This window comes from Leucopleurus acutus (assembly GCF_964270905.1).
Source record: "Leucopleurus acutus genome assembly, chromosome: 12".
Lineage (NCBI taxonomy): Eukaryota > Metazoa > Chordata > Mammalia > Artiodactyla > Delphinidae > Leucopleurus > Leucopleurus acutus.
In genome coordinates this window covers 45618769-45637699 of record NC_139154.1, presented here as the reverse complement: position 1 = coordinate 45637699, position 18931 = coordinate 45618769, and the positions used below count along the sequence as shown (strand labels likewise).

General features: G+C 41.8%; 1 protein-coding gene across 3 annotated transcripts in view; it reads right to left on the bottom strand.

The window, feature by feature from the left end:
- The window catches only part of UBXN2A (UBX domain protein 2A), a 42238-nt gene extending 23755 nt beyond the window's left edge, over nt 1–18483 (bottom strand). The window contains exons 1-2 of one of the 3 annotated variants that reach the window (XM_082852195.1): nt 18294–18483; nt 51–105 (exon numbers count right to left, since the gene is read on the bottom strand). In XM_082852195.1, the coding sequence (XP_082708321.1) occupies nt 51–91 (41 nt within the window). In that variant the 5' untranslated portion in view covers nt 92–105; nt 18294–18483. Of the gene's footprint in view, nt 1–50; nt 106–18097; nt 18105–18293 lie in introns of those variants that run through there. The other 2 variants (XM_082852194.1, XM_082852193.1) reach the window with 2 other exon arrangements.
- Between the last annotated feature and the right edge of the window lie 448 nt (nt 18484–18931).

Below are 18931 nucleotides of genomic sequence, written 5' to 3'. Positions count from 1 at the left end.
AGACAGTAACAAAGGCACTAATAACAAAGAAAATGCATAAATTAGCTCACCATTCTTCCTTTATACTTTCAAGATTATCTACTTCTTTCATTCTCTTTTGCCTTACTGTAAAAGTAAAAAGAAAAATAAGGTAAAGTTCTTAATACAGTATTTTAAATAAATTCATTCCAGCGTATGCAGTAAGATTCTTTACCATTAAGTTATTATGTACTCCTAAAGTAGCACTAAAGGGGTCTTAAGAACAAGTGACCTAACTCAAAGCTGTCACTTTCACTTAAAGCAATAAAAAGTAAATTTTGGGTTCGGATAATCTGACAAAAGAAAGATTTCATAAAAGTTATGATGAGGGCAATTCCCTGGCGGTCTAGTGGTTAGGACTCTGTGCTTTTAATACCAAGGGCCCATGTTCAATCACTGGTTGGGAAACTAAGATCCTGCAAGTGCTCGCGGCCAAAAAAAAAAAAAAAAAATTTATGATGAAAAATAATGTATGCTTTGGTTTAATAACAAACAGAAGTGAATGTAAACATTTCACTCAATCTCCAATAGTAACAAAATATCAAATCAATATAAACTCATTCTTTTTTTCCAATGTAGATGATTTTTATTGTCAATATTTCTTTAAAACATCTTTATTAGAGTATAATTGCTTTACAATGGTATGTTAGTTTCTGCTTTATAACTAAGAGTATCAGTTATACATATACATATGTCCCCATATCTCTTCCCTCTTGCATCTCCCTCCCTCCCACCCTCCCTATCCCACCCCTCTAGATGATCACAAAGCACAGAGCTGATCTCGCTCTGCTATGCGGCTGCTTCCCACTAGCTATCTATTTTACATTTGGTAGTGTATATATGTCCATGCCACTCTCTCACTTTGTCCCAGCTTACCCTTCCTCCTCCCCATATCCTCAAGTCCATTCTCTAGTAGGTCTGCAGAGTCTGTCATACAGAGTGAAGTAAGTCAGAAAGAGACAAACAAATACCGTATGCTAACACATATATATGGAATCTAAAAAAAAAACAGAAAAAAAAAAAAAAAGACCAAAAAATGGTCAGAAGAACCTAGGGGCAAAACGGGAATAAAACAGAGCTCCTCCACAAGAGGAGCCACCTCAATGAGAAGCCCACGCACAGCAACGAAGACCCAACGCAGCCAAAAATAAATTAATCAATTTTTTTAAAAATGGAGAAGCAAGAGTGAAAAGTTATTTTTGGGGGGGTAAAAAACTGGATTATTTTCTCTCTTTCCCAAACTTTCTGCAATACTCTTGCCCTTACAACAAAAATAATATAAGAAATAAGGAAACAAATGGATGTTTAAAAGAGTCCAAGTCATCTGCCCTTTGAGAGGTCCTGGAAGCAATGACAGACTAGAAGCAATAAGCATACCAAAAGCCTACATCTTGGCTTCTAAATATAATTTTCCAAGAAAAGGAATCATGGCTCCTTAGAGAAAAGGCTGATTCCAGGGCTGGGACAGAGAAAGAACAAATGAGCCCAAAATATCTTGCACCAGAAAGTAAGATGGTGCTCAGTGAATGATGAAGACATATCAAAAGGACACTGAAGCCACCTGAAGGGGTTCCCACTGGACAAGTCTGGGAAATGGAACATCAAAGTAAATAATGATAGTAATGGATTATAACTCACTGAATAAAACAGAAACCCATGAGGAGTCCATACTATTAGATCTTAAAAAAATCAGGAAAAGATGGACTTATAAATAAATTCAACAGTCATATAGAATCACCATTACCAAGATAAATTCCAGATATATCCAAGATCTAAAATTTAAAAATTGAACCTGAGGGTGATGTCAGCAAAATGAAAGAACAGGCAGCTCCAAGCTCCTGTCCCCACAGAAACATTGAAAAACAAGCAGAAACTATTAGAACCAACTTAGAACTCTGGAAAGTAGTCAAAGGTTTACAGCTATCAAGCAAATGATGAATCAAGAAAAATACAACTTAAAAACAGCAGGGAAAACAAACCAATTCAAAACTGGGCAAAGGATGTGAACAGACATTTCTCCAAAGAAGAAATATGAGTAGACAATAAGCACATGAACAGGATGCTCAACATCACTAGTCACAATGAGATACCACTTTATACACATCAGAATAGCTATTATTTAATAAAACAAAAATAATAAGTGCTGACAGGGATGTGGAGAAATTAGAACACTGGAATATTGCTGGTGGAAATGTAAAACGGTACAGCTGCTGTAGAAAAGGATTTGGTGGTTGAGGCATTATTCACAATAGCCAAGAAGTGGAAATAATCCAGATGTCCATCAACAGATGAATGTCTGAACAAAATGTGGTATATACATATAATGGAATATTAATTAGCCATAAAAAGGAATGAAGTTTTGATACATACTACAACACGAATAAACCTTGAAAATATTAAGTGAATTAAGTCAAACACAAAAGGACAAATATTGCATGATTCTAGTTACATTCATATTTCATACAAAGCAAATTCATAGAGATAGAGAAGTAAAATAGAGGTTTTTAGGGACTGGGAGAAGAGAGGAATGTGGAATTACTGCATAACGGGCACAGAGTTTCTGTTTGGGACCATGAAGAAGTCTTGGAAATGGACAGTGGTAATGGTTACACACCATTGTGAATATTATTAATGCTGCTGAATTGTACACTTAAAATTGGTTAAGATGGCAAATTTTATGTTATATATGTATGTATTTTACCACAATAAAAAAAAACTTTAAAAAAAGGCAAACTTTTTTTTTTTTGTGGTAGGGGGGCCTCTCACTGTTGTGGCCTCTCCCGTTGTGGAGCACAGGCTCCGGACGCGCAGGCTCAGCGGCCATGGCTCACGGGCCCAGCCACTCCGCGGCATGTGGGATCTTCCCGGACCGGGGCATGAACCCGTGTCCCCTGCATCGGCAGGCGGACTCTCAACCACTGCACCACCAGGGAAGCCCAAGGCAAACTTTTTAATTATTAAAGAAAACATGGTAAAGTTCCCTATAACCTGGAAGAGAAGACAACTTTCCTATAACTCAAATCCACAAGCAATAAGGGAAAAGACTGATACATTTAACTATGTAAGAATAAAAAATTAAAAAAAAATTCCTACAAAGTAAAAACACAGATGACAAACAAATAAACAAAGGGAACTGGCATTACAACTAAAAGGTTAATATATAAAGAACTGATACAGAGAAGAAAAAGGCCAACAGTCAAAAGGCAACAAATATGAACAGAGACGTCTCAGAAAGAGAGAAGCAAATGGCCCTAAAATATGTGAAAACATGTCAGTCTCACTTATAATGAAATAAATGCAATTGAAACTATATTATGATACCATTTCTCACCAATCAGACTGGCAAGAACTTACAAGTCTTGCAACACATTTTGTTGCTGAGAGTGTGGGGAAACAGCCTCAAACATTTTCGGTGGGAATGCAAAATGGCACACATCCAGGTAAGGGAATGTGGCATTACCTAGTCACCTATGCATATGACAAAGAATCTCTCCTTGACCAAACTGTAGTTAGGCTCCTCTGAGGCATCTTCTCAAGGAGGCATGAGCTTGGGCTTCCATTTCTGTTCCTGTAGAGCCCAATTTTAGCAAGAATCCTGGTAAGCAGCTTTACCCAGAATCCCTCCACCCTTGATACCTGATCAAATTCCTCACTCCGCACTCCCCCACCAACCCGTCATGATACTGATCACCCTGGCCTGCCTTCAGCAAGAATCTTGTAGTTCAGTTTAGCAAGAATCCCCCCTTACCTTTGAGGTTTCTCTTAGTAATTTTCCATCCACTGACCTCTACCTTGCTCTTTGACTATAAATCCCCACTTGTTCATCTTGTTTTAAAATTATTTTATTTATTTATTTATTTTTTGGCTGTGTTGGGTCTTCATTGCTGTGCGCGTTGGGTCTTCATTGCTGTGCGTGGGACTTCTCTAGTTGTGGCGAGCGGGGGCCACTCTTCGTTGCGGTGTGTGGGCTTCTCATTGTGGTGGCTTCTCTTGTTGCAGAGCACAGGCTCTAGGCGCACAGGCTTCAGTAGTTGTGGCACGTGGGCTTCAGTAGTTATGGATTGCGGGCTCTAGAACACAGGCTCAGTAGTTGTGGCGCACAGGCTTAGCTGCTCCGTGGCATGTGGGATCTTCCTGGACCCGGGCTCAAACCCGTGTCCCCTGCATTGGCAGGCGGATTCTTTTTTTGTGTGTGTGGTACGCGGGCCTCTCACTGTTGTGGCCTCTCCCGTTGTGGAGCACAGGCTCCGGACGCGCAGGCTCAGTGGCCGTGGCTCACGGGCCTAGCTGTTCTGCAGCATGTGGGATCCTCCCGGACTGGGGCACGAAGCCGTGTCCCCTGCATCGGCAGGTGGACTCTCAACCACTGCGCCACCAGGGAAGCCCGGCAGGCGGATTCTTAACCACTGCACCACCAGAGAAGCCCCTGTCCATGTTATATTCAGAATCGAGTCCAGTTCCACACTGAGGTCTCTTTTCCCCTATCACAATAGTTCCTGAACATAATCTGGTTTTACTGATTTAACTGCTGTCCAGCTCTGTTTCTTCTTTGACATGTATATCTAGAAATCCCATTATCTAAAAATCCATCCCAATGATACTTTAGCAAAAGTATAAAAAGGTGAATACACTACACTATTCACTGTAGTATTATTTACAGCATTGATTGTAACAGCAAAGCCTGTAAAAAGCCTCAACTTGTCCATTAATAGGACTTCTTTTTTTTTTTTTTTCTTTTGGCAGTACGCAGGCCTCTCACTGCCGCGGCCTCCCCCGCCGCGGAGCACAGGCTCTGGAGGCGCAGGCCCAGCGGCCACGGCCAACGGGCCCAGCCGCTCCGCGGCATGCGGGATCCTCCTGGACCGGGGCACGAACCTGCGTCCCCTTCATCGGCAGGCGGATTCCCAACCACTGCGCCACCAGGGAAGCCCCTAATAGGGACTTCTTGAATAAACTATGGTAAATCCACACAGTGGGATGTGCTGTTAAGTGAAAAAAGCAAAATGGAGAAAAATATGCATGATATGGTACTGTTTATCTAAGAAAGAGGTGAACATGAATATATGTATATTTGTTTACATTAGGAAAAAATGAAAAAGTAAACCAAAAAATAAATAATAAGGTTACTTATAAAGTGGGAGAGAGTGCACTGGGTGAAGGGAGTAAGGGCAGAAGCTGGATTTCTCTGAATGTATCTTGTTTTTTAGATCAACTTTGGACCCATGTAAATATTTTATGTACTTGTTAAACTTTAAAAAAGCAATCCCTAAAAACTGAAAGTAAAAATGAAACGAATTAACTGAACTGACAGAGAGGAATTATTTCATGTAAATTTAAAACATGGTAATTTTGCCATATATCCTAGTGGGATGAACCCAAAGAGGAAAAATGAAGTTTCTAGTAGTCATATTATTAGCAATAATATATTAGTATTGTTTATATGAAAAGTATGGTATAAAGATAAAGCAGTGGGTCTCAACCAGGAGGCAATAGTGCCCCTAAGAAGATATCTGGCAATGGCCAGAGGCATTTTTGGGCTGTCACAACAACTGAGGTGGAGGGTGCTACTGGTATCTAGTAGATGAGGTTAGGGATGCTGCTGAAAATCCTACAATGCACAAGACAGCCCCCACAAGAAAGTATTGCCCAAAATGTTAATAGTGTTGAAGTTGAGAGACACTGAGATAAAGCAAAGAAGTAATTATGATCTGTCCCTAAAAACCGAGATTTTTTTTCAGAGTAAGAGTAAAGAGATATAAATATAAAAATCAAAGAAGCCAAGCAAAAATCCTGTAATCCTATATTTTAAATCAGAAACATCATTATGAACATCATCATTTCTCTTAAGAAAATACATAGTAGCTCTGTCCACTGAAAAGGCCAAAAAGCAATAAGCAATCAGACAACAATGAGCACAGCACACCTACCGCCCAGATTTGTGGTCTCCAGATACTATTTCCCACCAAAAGGAATCAGTTTCTTAGAGAAATGGCTGTCTCCAGGTCTGGGGCAAGAAATATGCACTTTATGCCTTGTATTGACATCTTGGATTAATGTCAAAAGGAATCAGAAGTTGGGAATTCCCTGGCAGTCCAGAGGTTAGGACTCGATGCTTTCACTGCGGGGGCCTGGGTTCGATCCCTGGTCAGGGAACTAGGATCTCCCAGGCCGCGAGGCACAGCCAGAAAAAACAAAACAAAATGAAAAAAAGGATTCAGAAGTCAGTTTGAAAAGGCTACCATTGGTGAAAGATGGGACTGAAAAAACAGCTACATGAATTGAAACACATCAAGTACAAGTTCATATTGATACTCATTAAAACACAGAAACTCATTCACTGGTCATCTTTCCAGAACAGTAAGGTACCAACTTATTTTGAAAACTGGCAAATAAGGGAAAGAATCAAGTATTCATCCTGCCTTTCCTGTATGAACTAACTCAGAGTAATCAAAGAGTTAATAAAAGAAGTTTCCTTTATAAATGAATTCAGCTAAATGAAGGTTTATAGAATTAGAGTATCTCCAATTTGCAACCCCTAATGCAAACAGACCTAGGCAATGATATCAATGGCTGCTAACATCACACAAAGAAAACAGACATAAATATATGCCTCAGTGTGAAAGCTCAAACCACCACGTGTGAAGCCTGAATGAAACTGAATCCATTCAAGCCTCTAAGTCTAAACATCAGATTACAGGAAATACAGGGCACAGAGGAACATGATCAGATGACATCACAGGGACACAATCAACAAAATCCAGAACTCAGGAAATTCTTCAGGAGAAATGATCCATTTTCAATATATATATTACCAGGGAGAAAAAAGAAGTAGAAATAATCTTTTTAAATATTTAAGAGATATATCAATTAATTACAACATATGGACCATATTTATGTTATTATTTAAAGAAACTAAATGGAAAAAAGCTATGAATCAGGAACATTTGAACACTGGATGGATATTTGATGATATGTGGAGTAATTGTTAATTTTAAAGGTGTGACAATGGGATTGTAGCTTTTTAATAAATTAATTTTTTTGTATATATTTTTATTTTTGCCTGCGTTGGGTCTTCTTTGCTGCGCACGAGCTTTCTCTAGTTGCAGTGAGCAGGGGCTCCTCTTCGTTGCGGTGTGTGGGCTTCTCATTGCGGTAGCTTCTCTTGTTGCGGAGCACGAGCTCTAGGCACGCGTGGACTTCAGTAGTTGTGGCTCGCAGGCTCTAGAGTACAGGCTCAACAGTTGTGGCGCACGGGCTTAGTTGCTCTGCGGCATGTGGGTTCTTCCCGGACCAGGGCTCGAACCCATGTCCCCTGCATTAGCAGGTGAATTCTTAACCACTGACCCACCAGGCAAGTCCCCTGTAGCTTTTTAAAGTACTTGTTTTAGGGACTTCCCTGGCAGTCAAGTGGTTAAGACTCCGTGCTTCCACTGCAGGAGGCACGGGTTCGATCCCTGGTCAGGGAACTAAGATCCTGAATGCTGTGTGGTGAGGTCAAAAATAAATAAAGTATTTGTTTTAGCTACATACTGAAATATCTAGATGAAATCCAATAACTAGAATTTGCTGCAAAATAATCAAGTGGAGTGAGAAGTGGAGGGAGTATAACTGAAACCAAAATGGCTATGACTTGATAATTAGTGAAGCTGGGTAATGAGTATACATGGGAGTTTACTATTCTCCACATTTTTATATATGTTTGAAATTTTCATAATAAAAATTGGGATAAAAGAACTATCTTAAAAATATATACATGTAGAGTTGTACAAGGTCATTTCATTAGCTTCTTAAAAGGCAGTACTTTTGCTCTATCAGTAATGTGAAGTGGGGAAAAGTACTATGAACTCATATTTAAAGTGATGAACATGAGAAATAGATTGATCATGTTTAGGATAAAGATACATCTGTTTTAAGACAACCAAAGAGCTTCATAAGACATCTGGTTGACTCACAGCTTGAAGGCAATGTGGGCACAGAGAGAAATTTTAGCAGCACACAGATGTGCAATGTGAAGTCAAACACAGACAATAGTTATAAACTGCCTATTGCACAATTAAAGTTATCACTTGTCAACATTCAAGGTAGGAAAAATCAGATCTGTTCTATGTAACCTGGAATGTCTGGTTATTAAAGGAAAACACAACCAAACTGATTATAGAGAGAAAAGTACAATGCTTTAGTAAACCTATATAGTTATAATTTGTAACTAGACTTTTAAGTCACCCAAACAAGATTACAATTACTTTTTATATGTGCTTAAAACAAACAGTTAAGAGAATGTTACTATTAGGTCACGATAGACTGTTTATGATAATCAAGGTCCCAGAGTCTACTCTACAGATTTAAAACTAAAGAAGAACACTTTTGGACTTCCCTGGCAGTCCAGTGGTTATGACTCCACACTTCCAATGTAGGGGGAGCAGGTTCGATCCCTAATCAGGGAACTAAAATCCCATATGCCGTGCAGTGCGGCCAAAATAAAAGAAAAATAAAGAAAAACACTTTACCAAAAAGAAGATATAATCAAGCTAGACATCTCCAGAAAGCATTAAAAATATTTCAACTCTCAAACAGACTATATCAAATATGTTTCTTAAATTCTCTCTAGAGAATATGTATATAAAAAAGCAAATACCTCTATTTAAAAATATAAGTATTAAAAAAGGTAAGTATTAAGCATATTTAAAGAGGGCAGACCTGCTCAGTAATAGCCACTGAAGATCCACCAGATCCATTTCAAAGCAATGAGAAACAGAAAATGGGCACTAGAAGTAGTAGCATACTGCTCCCACTTAAAAGTCTCCCAAGTATCTGGAGGTGGATTTAATCTGGGTAACTGAGGATCCAGCAGCAGCCTTTCACCAGATAACATCAGTCTGAATGATCTTAGGTCCTGACTTCCATTCCAGTTTCCTGCTGCTAATGGAACTGGGCTCATAACCACAGCCAATTTGGCTGGAGCACTAATTCCCACTTAGCATCTGTTTTGCTAGGAATGAAGGTAGGATAGTAGAGTCTGCTCTGGAAAATATCATTGAAAACTGTTTTAAATGCTTCTATTGTCTTCATTACGAATTGAACATAAACTGTTAGTGAATTTATTTCTTACTCTTTTTGTAACAAAATTGTGAGCAATTCTCAAAGACAAGGAGAAACTGAAAGGAAGGAAAAATGAGGAAATGCAATGAGGCAGAGGAGTCAGTACCCAACATAAGGTGGGGGAGGGCACCTTCAGCAGCACCCCCAACAAGAACTTCACAGGCTGCCTCTTCTAGTCTTTCAGCTAGCTTTTGGGTAGGAGTTACTAGAGCCACATCCGAGAAGATGGCATCCAACAATCAGGGCAAATTGGATGTCTTTATTGTCTCAAGTGGGTATTTTGTATTTCTAAAAACTTCTTAATCCCTCCTGTACTGCTCTTCAAAATTATTCCCTAGACTTAAAAAATGAAAACAGGGCTTCCCTGGTGGCGCAGTGGTTGAGAGTCTGCTTGCCGATGCAGGGGACACGGGTTCGTGCCCCGGTCCGGGAATATCCCACATGCCGCGGAGCGGCTGGGCCCGTGAGCCATGGCCGCTGAGCCTGCCCGTCCGGAGCCTGTGCTCCGCAACGGGAGAAAGAAAACAGACTATTATTCCATCCAAAGAATTTTACTCAATATTTATTAAATGTAAGGCACTGGATTAAGCTTTAGATTTACAAAGTATCAATAATAAATCAGAGAAGGGGGGAGATTTTTTTTAAATATCAAAAATGTATAACATCTTAAATGGGTTACACAATTAGATAAACTGTATGCTTTAAAAATGCAACCATTAAAGCTGATTGTTAAATAAAAGATACAGCACTGTCAATGTCCTTTTGAGTTTGCAAGTGCTTATTACATTTATTAGATAAATATAATTATGTCATCTCTGGGCCAAGGATAAATCTGAGGTCCAAAGGGAAAAAAAAAATAGTGTATATATTTGTTTCTGGTATGGAAAAAACTTAGCTAAAGCCATTAAAAGAATGTGGAAAGGAAAAGGGGATAAGCATTGTCGACTTAAAAAAATGCACAATGTGAGAGTTTGTCTTTTTTTTTTTTTTTGCGGTACACGGGCCTCTCACTGCTGTGGCCTCTCCCGTTGCAGAGCACAGGTTCCGGACGCGCAGGCTCAGTGGCCATGGCTCACGGGCCCAGCCGCTCCGCGGCACGTGGGATCTTCCCGGACCGGGGCAGGAACCCGCGTCCCCTGCATCGGCAGGCGGACTCTCAACCACTGCGCCACCAGGGAAGCCCGAGAGCTTTGAGTTAAGTTGTATTTGGGGCAAAATAAGGACTGCAGCCCAGGAGACAGCATCCCAGGTAGCTCTGAGAAACTGCTCCAAAGAGGTAGGGGGGGAATGTCAGTATATATGTGATTTTGGTGAAGGGGGAGTATATGCAATCCAGCACAGACTTTTTTGCGGAAGGTTTCTGCTAGTCACGAAGATTAGATGTCACCATGAAGGATTTTAGTGTTTTTCTAGATATTAGGAGATAACAAGAATTGGGCTCATAAAATCAGCTCCTGAAAATATCTAACTATCTGAAGACCTGTTCTGCCAGTTTTTCCTGGAGCACAGAGTGCCTCATTTCTGGTCTCTACCCTGAACTCCTTTCAGGGGGTGTTGAAAATCAGCAGCTGCAGCAGCACATGATTTAATCCTTGTAGAGGTAGATGGCAAGTGCCAATGGAAAATGCCAATTTGTACAGCATAATCGAGCTAAAACAGTTATCTATCCTAACAGCAATACAAAACGCTATGTTCAAAATTAATAACTCAAAACACATACTGGTCAGAAATACGGCTGTAAATTACATAAGAAACAGCTATGAGTTCAAAGCAGTTGTCTTTAGGGAAATGGAGTGGGAGCACTTTTAGTTTTAAGTCTTCCGACACTACATATTTGCCTTTTAAACTATATATTGTTTTGATTTTTTGAAAACTTAAAAACCAGAAAACCAACTGAAAGTATATTCAGAAAGCCAGAATTTCATGGTTTTCTCCTAAGACCTTGTCCTTCAAATCTCATATTTCTAGAACTATTTAATTGCTTCACTTTAAGAATTACTTCCTTTTTGGGAATTCCCTGGCAGTCCAGTGGTTAGAACTCGGCACTTTCACTGATGTGGGCCCAGGTTCAATCCCTGGTCAGGGAACTAAGATCCCACAAGCTGCACGGTGCGGCCAAAAAAATAAAAATAAAAAATAGGGGCTTCCCTGGTGGCGCAGTGGTTGGGAGTTCATCTGCCGATGCAGGGGACGTGGGTTCGTGCCCCGGTCTGGGAGGATCCTGCATGCCGCTGAGCGGCTGGGCCCGTGGGCCATGGCCGCTGGGCCTGCGCGTCCGGAGCCTGTGCTCCATGACAGGAGAGGCCACAGCAGTGTGAGGCCCGCGTACCGCAAAAAAAAAAAAAAAAATCACTTCCCTTTCAAACACACACAGAAGAATAGAAAAATATAAACACCCATCCCAACTATTCAGATTTCAAAAGCTTTTTTTTTGTTTTTTAAGGTTGCACCTCGATGCATGTGGGACCTTATTTCCCAGACCAGGGATGGAGCCTGTGCCCCCTGCATTGGGAACTCAGAGTCTTAACCACTGATCTCCAGGGAAGTCCCAGATTTCAGAAAAGTTTATCTTTTGACTTATTTGCTTCTTTTTTATTTAAGAACCAGTAATAGATAGTGAAATACTACTTCATTTTAAAATATTACATGGTATGTCAAATATGTGTATCTTACTGCGAATTAATTATACCTAAATAAGTTGTTTAAAATAGTAAAAATGGGGCTTCCCTGGTGGCGCAGTGGTTGAGAGTCCGCCTGCCGATGCAGGGGACACGGGTTCGTGCCCCAGTCTGTGGGAGGATCCCACATGCCGCGGAGCGGCTAGGCCCGTGAGCCATGGCCGCTGAGCCTGCGTGTCCGGAGCCTGTGCCCTGCAACGGGAGCAGCCACAACAGTGAGAGGCCCACGTACCGCAAAAAAAAAAAAAAAAAAAAAAATATATATATATATATATATATAAAATGTATATTTATTCAGCTCCTACTATATACCAGGCATGATTCTAGGTGGTGCTTGGGATACATACTGAATAAAATAGATCCCAGCCCCTGTGGACATTACATTCTGGTGGTGCTGTTTGCTTTTCAGTTGACAGTTTTCCAACATTATTTTCAACTACTCTAAAATAATCCTTTAGTTTAGATATGATCCTGACTGTCTCATAAACATAACATGTTCATTCCACTTCTTTGTTCACACTGTAACCACCCTTCTGATTTTGGACACAGGCAGCAGTAAGCGGCAGCTTGCAGCAAGCAGTAGCAGGAAGCAAGATCTTAGTTCCGGGACAGGAAGGCCTAACCACTGGACCACAGGGGCCAGCAGCTAGGGCCTGGGTCTCTGTTTCCTACCTGCCTTGTCAGGAAAGAATTCAGGCAAGGAGTCAAAAGGTAAAGAGAAAAGCAAAAAGTTTATTGGAAAAACAAAGTACATGCGGAAAGACGCATGGGCAAACTCAGAGGAGTCGCACCCTCGGGAAGTTTAAATCCTTTATAAGGGGGCAGTCTTCCAGGTCTTTGTCTTCTTTTGACCAATAGTAGTGTTTTGACCCCATGCCTAATTTGCTTCTGGACCCTCCCCTGGGTGCGCACGCACCCCTAAGTTAAGGTGGAGCCCACCGAGAAGGCCTCTGGGAAGAGATAGCAGGACTTACTATGGTCTGGTATCCCCTGCCTTTTTGACCCCATGAAGGCTTTTGCACATGCGTAATGTCTCCCTTGTCCCAAGGATGGGAAGTGTATGACCTCTTGATCCTTTAATAGGGTTTAGTCCCACTCTGTCCCTGCCATAAAAATGCCCAATGTCTGGTTATTTACCTTATTCCTGTTGCTGGTTTTTATAACGAGGTGCAGATCTTGAAATATAGACAGGAGTCCGGTCATAAATATGTAGTCCTGGAGCCCGTTTGTCTCTTGCTTCAGGAAGTGTAAACAGGGGGCTGGTAATGAATATCCAGCTTGGAGCCCATCTTCTTCTCACCCCAGGAGGTGTGAACAGAAGGCCACTTGTAAATGCCTAGCCTGGAGCCCATCTATCTCCAGCCTCACTTCTAGGCATTCAAATCTAAATTATCCTTCAAGTCCCATCTCAAGATCTACTTCTACTGTAAAGGTGAAATAGTAAACCCTTATTAGTAATCCTCTCCTAAAGCATTTAGATTTCTGGCATTTAAATCATATTGTCTGATATTACTTACTATTGTTTCTTTTAGCTCTACTAGATCCAAGATCCTTGAAGACAGGTATCACAACTTACACATTTCCTGTTTCTTCCGTAGTGCTTAGCAAGTGCAAAACAAGGACTAGCCATCCTTAGAGTATCTCACTATGTTTCCTGTTAATAGGTTATTGTTCTCTAGCAAATTACTAATGTTTTTCATCATTTCGTAGTTATAAGCTACTGATAATTGTTTTTACTTGTTTCATGACAGCAAAAGAGAATGAAGAACAGACCCTGGATTCAAAGTATCCTGTACTGGAATACTGGCTACATAATTTTTTTTGTTTGTTTGTTTGTTTTTTGTGGCTACATCATTTTTGAGCTTAAGTGTTGTTATTTAACTTCTCTAAGTCCTAGTTGCCTAACTTGTAACTTGGAAATAATTATCCTCCTAAGAAGGTTGTTTTGAGAACAAAAGAAATACAATAATGAAAATACAATAATGTTATGCTCCCTTCTCTTTTCCCAGCCCACAATCAAAACCTCTGTTACAAGGACTTATGGTAAGAAAACACCTTCAGACTTAAGTCTCAAAAGTTTTAACTTGGGGACTTCCCTGGTGGTCCAGTGGTAAAGAATCTGCCTTCCAATGCAGGGGACATGGGTTCAATCCCTTGTCAGGAAACTAAGATCCCACATGCCGCGAGGCAACTAAGCCCACGTGCCACTACTGTGCTCGTGCATCTCAATGAGAGAGCCCACATGCCCTGGAGCCTGTGCGCCAAAACCAGAGAGAGAAAACCTGCATGCCATAACTGGAGAGAAGCCCGTGCGCTGCAACTAGAGAGAAACCTGAGCAGACCTGCGCTGTATCGAAAAGGATCCCGCATGCCTCAACAAAGATCCCGTGTGCCACAACTAAGACCTGACGCAGCCAAAAAAAAATTAAGGAAAATAAATAAAAACTCAAAAAAAGAACTAAAAAAATTTTTTTAATAATAATTTTTTTAAAGTTTTAATTTTGACATGGCTATGAAATTTTACTTTTGATTTCACTAATTAAACAACATTTGTATATTTACTGAACCTCCCACCACTGTGTATAAAGCACTGGTTTAGAACTAATGATAGGAGAGTCAATAGGACAGACACAGTATCTATCACCAGGGAGTTTACAGACTAACAAGGAAAAACATACTGAATGTTTATCCTTGGCATAGAATTACGAAGTAAAAACTCATTCTATAATGGACATAAAGTCACCATTATTTTAGGTATTTCCTACCATAAATCAGTAATATGGAAATGGACCATGTAAAATTTATATCTATTCAGTGTCTACAATCATCAGTCATGTGACACGAATGAACCTAAGTCATCGTGTACTGTATGTAGAGAATAAAGAAGCCATCTGACAAATATCTTAGTTACTAGTATGAGGCTGGGCATCAGAATGGACAGATGAACAGAATTTCCTTCATTTTGCTTCAGTTTACTTCTAATCAGTACCACTACCATCTTACATTTGTACTGTACATCAGTTTACTCAACACCTTCTCAAATATTATCTCACTTACTCCCAACAACTGCAGTAATAAAATCAGTCAGGAACCAGAGTAGACTGAGCTTTTTGGAACATATCGATCGACTGAAAGGAAAATTCAGTCAAAATAGATTTAGACTACTAAGAAATGTAGTCTTTTAAATGTATACATTAAAAATTGAAAGAAAAACTTGCATATTACAAATTTTACTTATTTTTATAAACATACACTATGGGCTATTTTCTTTAAGATGGATTTACATCAAGATATTATGCCACTAGGCCTGCTATGTAGAAGCTGAAGTTTCTCTTTAAAGAAACCATTGGATCACCTTTCAGTTACATCTTCTGTGGAATAGGATTAGGCTTCCAAGAGCAAACTATGGGAGTATCAGATCAAACACTTTAAAAGACAGTTTATTTGTATATTTTGTGAATTCTAGTTTATTAACTATTATGTATACAACAAAAAAATGAAATCTTTTGGGAAGTTTCAGCTTATCTTAGCTGTAATTGCAGTAATGAAGAAAATACATTTTTGTTGTCTTCTAGAAAAAATTGTTAATAAGGGAGTTATATGCTCCCAAAGACCAAAGTGATAGTGACAAAAGTAATTTAAATGAGAGAATCCTAGAAGGTGAAATTTCTGCAGAAACTGTTAAGGTTGCTGAGTCAGCCATCCTCTTGACACCAAGATGTTCGCATTTCAGAATGGGCTCCATACTGAAATGTTATTTACCTTGCAAAACCCATCTCAAATACAATCTCAAGAAAACCTTCCATAATTCCTCCAAAAGGCATGAATATAGAATTGCTAACACAGCAAGGAGAGATCAGTTATGTACTCTTGGTGTTACTGAGTCCAAGCTCGCTCTGCTTGCCACACAACTGGCCAAAATCGGAGACGAGGTGCTGAGGCAAGGAACACGACTTTATTCGGAAAGCCAGAAGACCAAGAAGGTGGCAGATAAGTGTCTCTGAGAAACCATCTTCCAGGGGTGTGGATGCCAGTTTCTTTTATAGCACAGAGAAGGGGAGGAGATGAGGAAATAAAGTAAAAAGGCCGTAAGTTTTGCAAATATCCCCTGGAATGGCCAGCCTGGAGGAGAGGATGTGTTAATTTCTTCTTTCTTGTGGCCATCCACAGGTGGAACAGGGTCCAGATGTTTCCCTGAACAAAGTCACTTTGGTTTAACCTTCAGGCAGAGGGTCAGGGTTCCCCCAGGCAGGGCGTTATGTATACACACTATCCTTTTAGTGAACAAAAGCAGCAGAAAGCAAAGGTTACAGAAACGGATCCAACATGGAGTCCAATTTGGCTCTTCCCTGTTACATTAGAATTTCCCCCACCATCACAGCCACAAACCTAGTCCCAGCGACCATCTCTGGGTGGTTTCCCCACATCCATTCTTGTCCCCATTCAATTCAGTGTCTACACAGGAGTCAGGGTGACCTTTTTGATTAAGATACAAATTTGACTGTGTGACTTCCTTGCTTAAAATCTTTCAGGGACCTTCCACCACTCTTCAAATAAGGTCTAAATCCTTTGGATAACATGACAGGGGAGTTCACTGCAATGTCCTCTCACTACATTTGAGTGGTTTGAAAACTTCCCTATAAAAGTTTAAAGAAAGAAAAGAAAAAGCTGGTCCTAAATCCTTAACATTGTTTAAAAGGCCCCACATCATCTCTGGGGCCCTAACCACAGCCCCCTTTCGCTTTCCACACTCTTTCCAACTACTCTGACCTTCAGTTCCCAAAACCTTCCCAAGCCTCGGTGGAACGGATTTCCTTTACCTGGACCTTTCTTCCCTCATTTGGGAGTCACCTTCACCTAATTCCTAGTTACCTGTAATAACTTGAGTGCAAAGATTACTTTCCTAGGGAAACTTTAACTGATTTCTTCAGCTGGGATATGTACCCCAATTATACGCTCTCACAACACCCTACATTCTTCCTTTTTAGCTTCTAAGTAGACTGGCATTCACTTGTGTGGTTACTTGTGTCCTCCAATGACAATGTAAAGTCTTTAAAGGCAAAAACCTATAATGGTCACCATCATATCGTTAGTACTCAGCACACAACAGGTACTAAAAACACTCAGATGATAAACTAGGTAATTAACATTAAATATTAAGTAATTAAAGTATGCATGTAAAGTATTTACCACACGCAGGGCTAAGAGTCAGTGCTCAACGCGTTGTAGTTTTTGCCTTGCATCATTGTTTGTGTGCTTAATCACTCCCGCCATCCTGCACACAATTCTTATTCATTTTTGGATTCCATCAGTGCCTCGCTCTAACTTCAGTGTTACACATACGTGCTCAACATTTACTGGATTTAACTGCTTTTTAAATCAATATGACTTTCAGCATATTTACACAGAAGACACAACATCAACTTTTAAAGTTTCCCATTAAAACTAAAGTATCAATATAATTAAAAACCTTATCAACAGTCCAAAAACACACTTGAGCTATGACTACGAAGTGAAGAAGCTGGTTTTCACGTCGCTTATACAATCTGTCACACTTTACAATTCCACATTGACATAAACACAGACTGTCAATTTCCTATCTTTATTATTACTTTTTTTTTTTTTTTTTTTGCGGTACGCGGGCCTCTCACTGTTGTGGCCTCTCTCGTTGCGGAGCCTCCGGACGCGCAGGCTCAGCGGCCCTGGCTCACGGGCCCAGCCGCTCCACGGCACGTGGGATCTTCCAGGACCGGGGCACGAACCCGTGTCCCCTGCATCGGCAGGCGGACTCTCAACCACTGCGCCACCAGGGAAGCCCTATTATTACTTTTTTTAAATTTATTTTTTTGGTCGCCTTTCAGCATGCGGGATGTTAGTTCCCCCGACTAGAGGAGGAACCCGCGCCCCTGAAAGGGAAGCGCGGAATCTTAACCACTGGACCGCCAGGGAAGTCCCACCTGTCTTTATTTTCTGTGATCTCGAGTAAGTACGAAAGAAGCAACGCTGGATGCCACACTAACGTTCGTCATTGCTAACAAGTAACAAACTGCAAATAAAAATCGGACACAGAAAAAAAGAAATTAAATATTAAAAGAGACCATCTAGCCTACAAAAGTGAGTTGCGGGAGGCAGCTAATGAAGTTACCGAAGAAATGTCCACCCCAAACAGACATGCTCTGGATTTCTGTACTGCACTTCTGCATTTTGAGAATAGAGAACTCGAAGTTTCCGAGCGCTCGCAGAGAGAGAAAACCACCGTGGCGCTTTCCCGGAGTCCGCCGCTCGGGAAAGCCGCGCCTCACCTGCGCTGACCAGGAGTCCCGCCCCGGCCGTCGCGCGACTGTGCCCTTTCGGGGTCACAGACGCGAGCACCGAAACCGAGACAAAGACCGGGTGCGGCGACTCGGCCCGACCCAACGACCGCCACCGCCCCGCCCGGGAAACGCCCGCCCACCCCCGGCGGCCCAGCGGAGCGCGGCGCGGCCCCAGGAAACTCACCTCCGGGCGCGGCCGCTGGAGGGGGCCCCGCCGCGCCGTCGCCTCGCGGCCTCGTCCTCAATTCGCTCAGGGACCGCGGGCGCCGCCGCCGCCGCCCCGCCGCCCCGCCGCCCCTCACACTGGGAGCACTACTGTCCCCAGACCCTCTCAAGCTCGGCTGCCGCGCCGCTGCGACCCTGCGCGCCTCCCTCGGTCACTGCCGCCCGGCGCCGAGGACGCGCCGAGGCCGGCTCTGCGCAGACCCGAGAGCGCGCGCGGGGCCGCGGGGGACGCGCGGGGGCGCGCGGGGGCGGGGCTGGCGGCGCCGGCCGCTTCGGGCCGCAGCGTTACCCGCGCGAATGGCGGCCGCCTCTTTCTTCCCGTGGGCGCTGCTGTTCCTTGCCTCTTCACCCGACGTGGGAAATGCAGAGAGCTACCTACCTGAGAACCCAGCATCAACTTACCTCCGTACGTCGTCAGCCGCTGATTGAATCCGTGGAGAGATTTACCTGCATTCTGACCATGTTGAACTTCACCTGAGACCTGTGATTCTGGAAAGCGAAGGTTAAAAAAAAATTCTCCCATCCTTTCATGCCCCTGAAAGGGCTGACAGCAAGGAAGAAACCACCCTTCCCCACGTGGTTTAGATAAGACTCAGG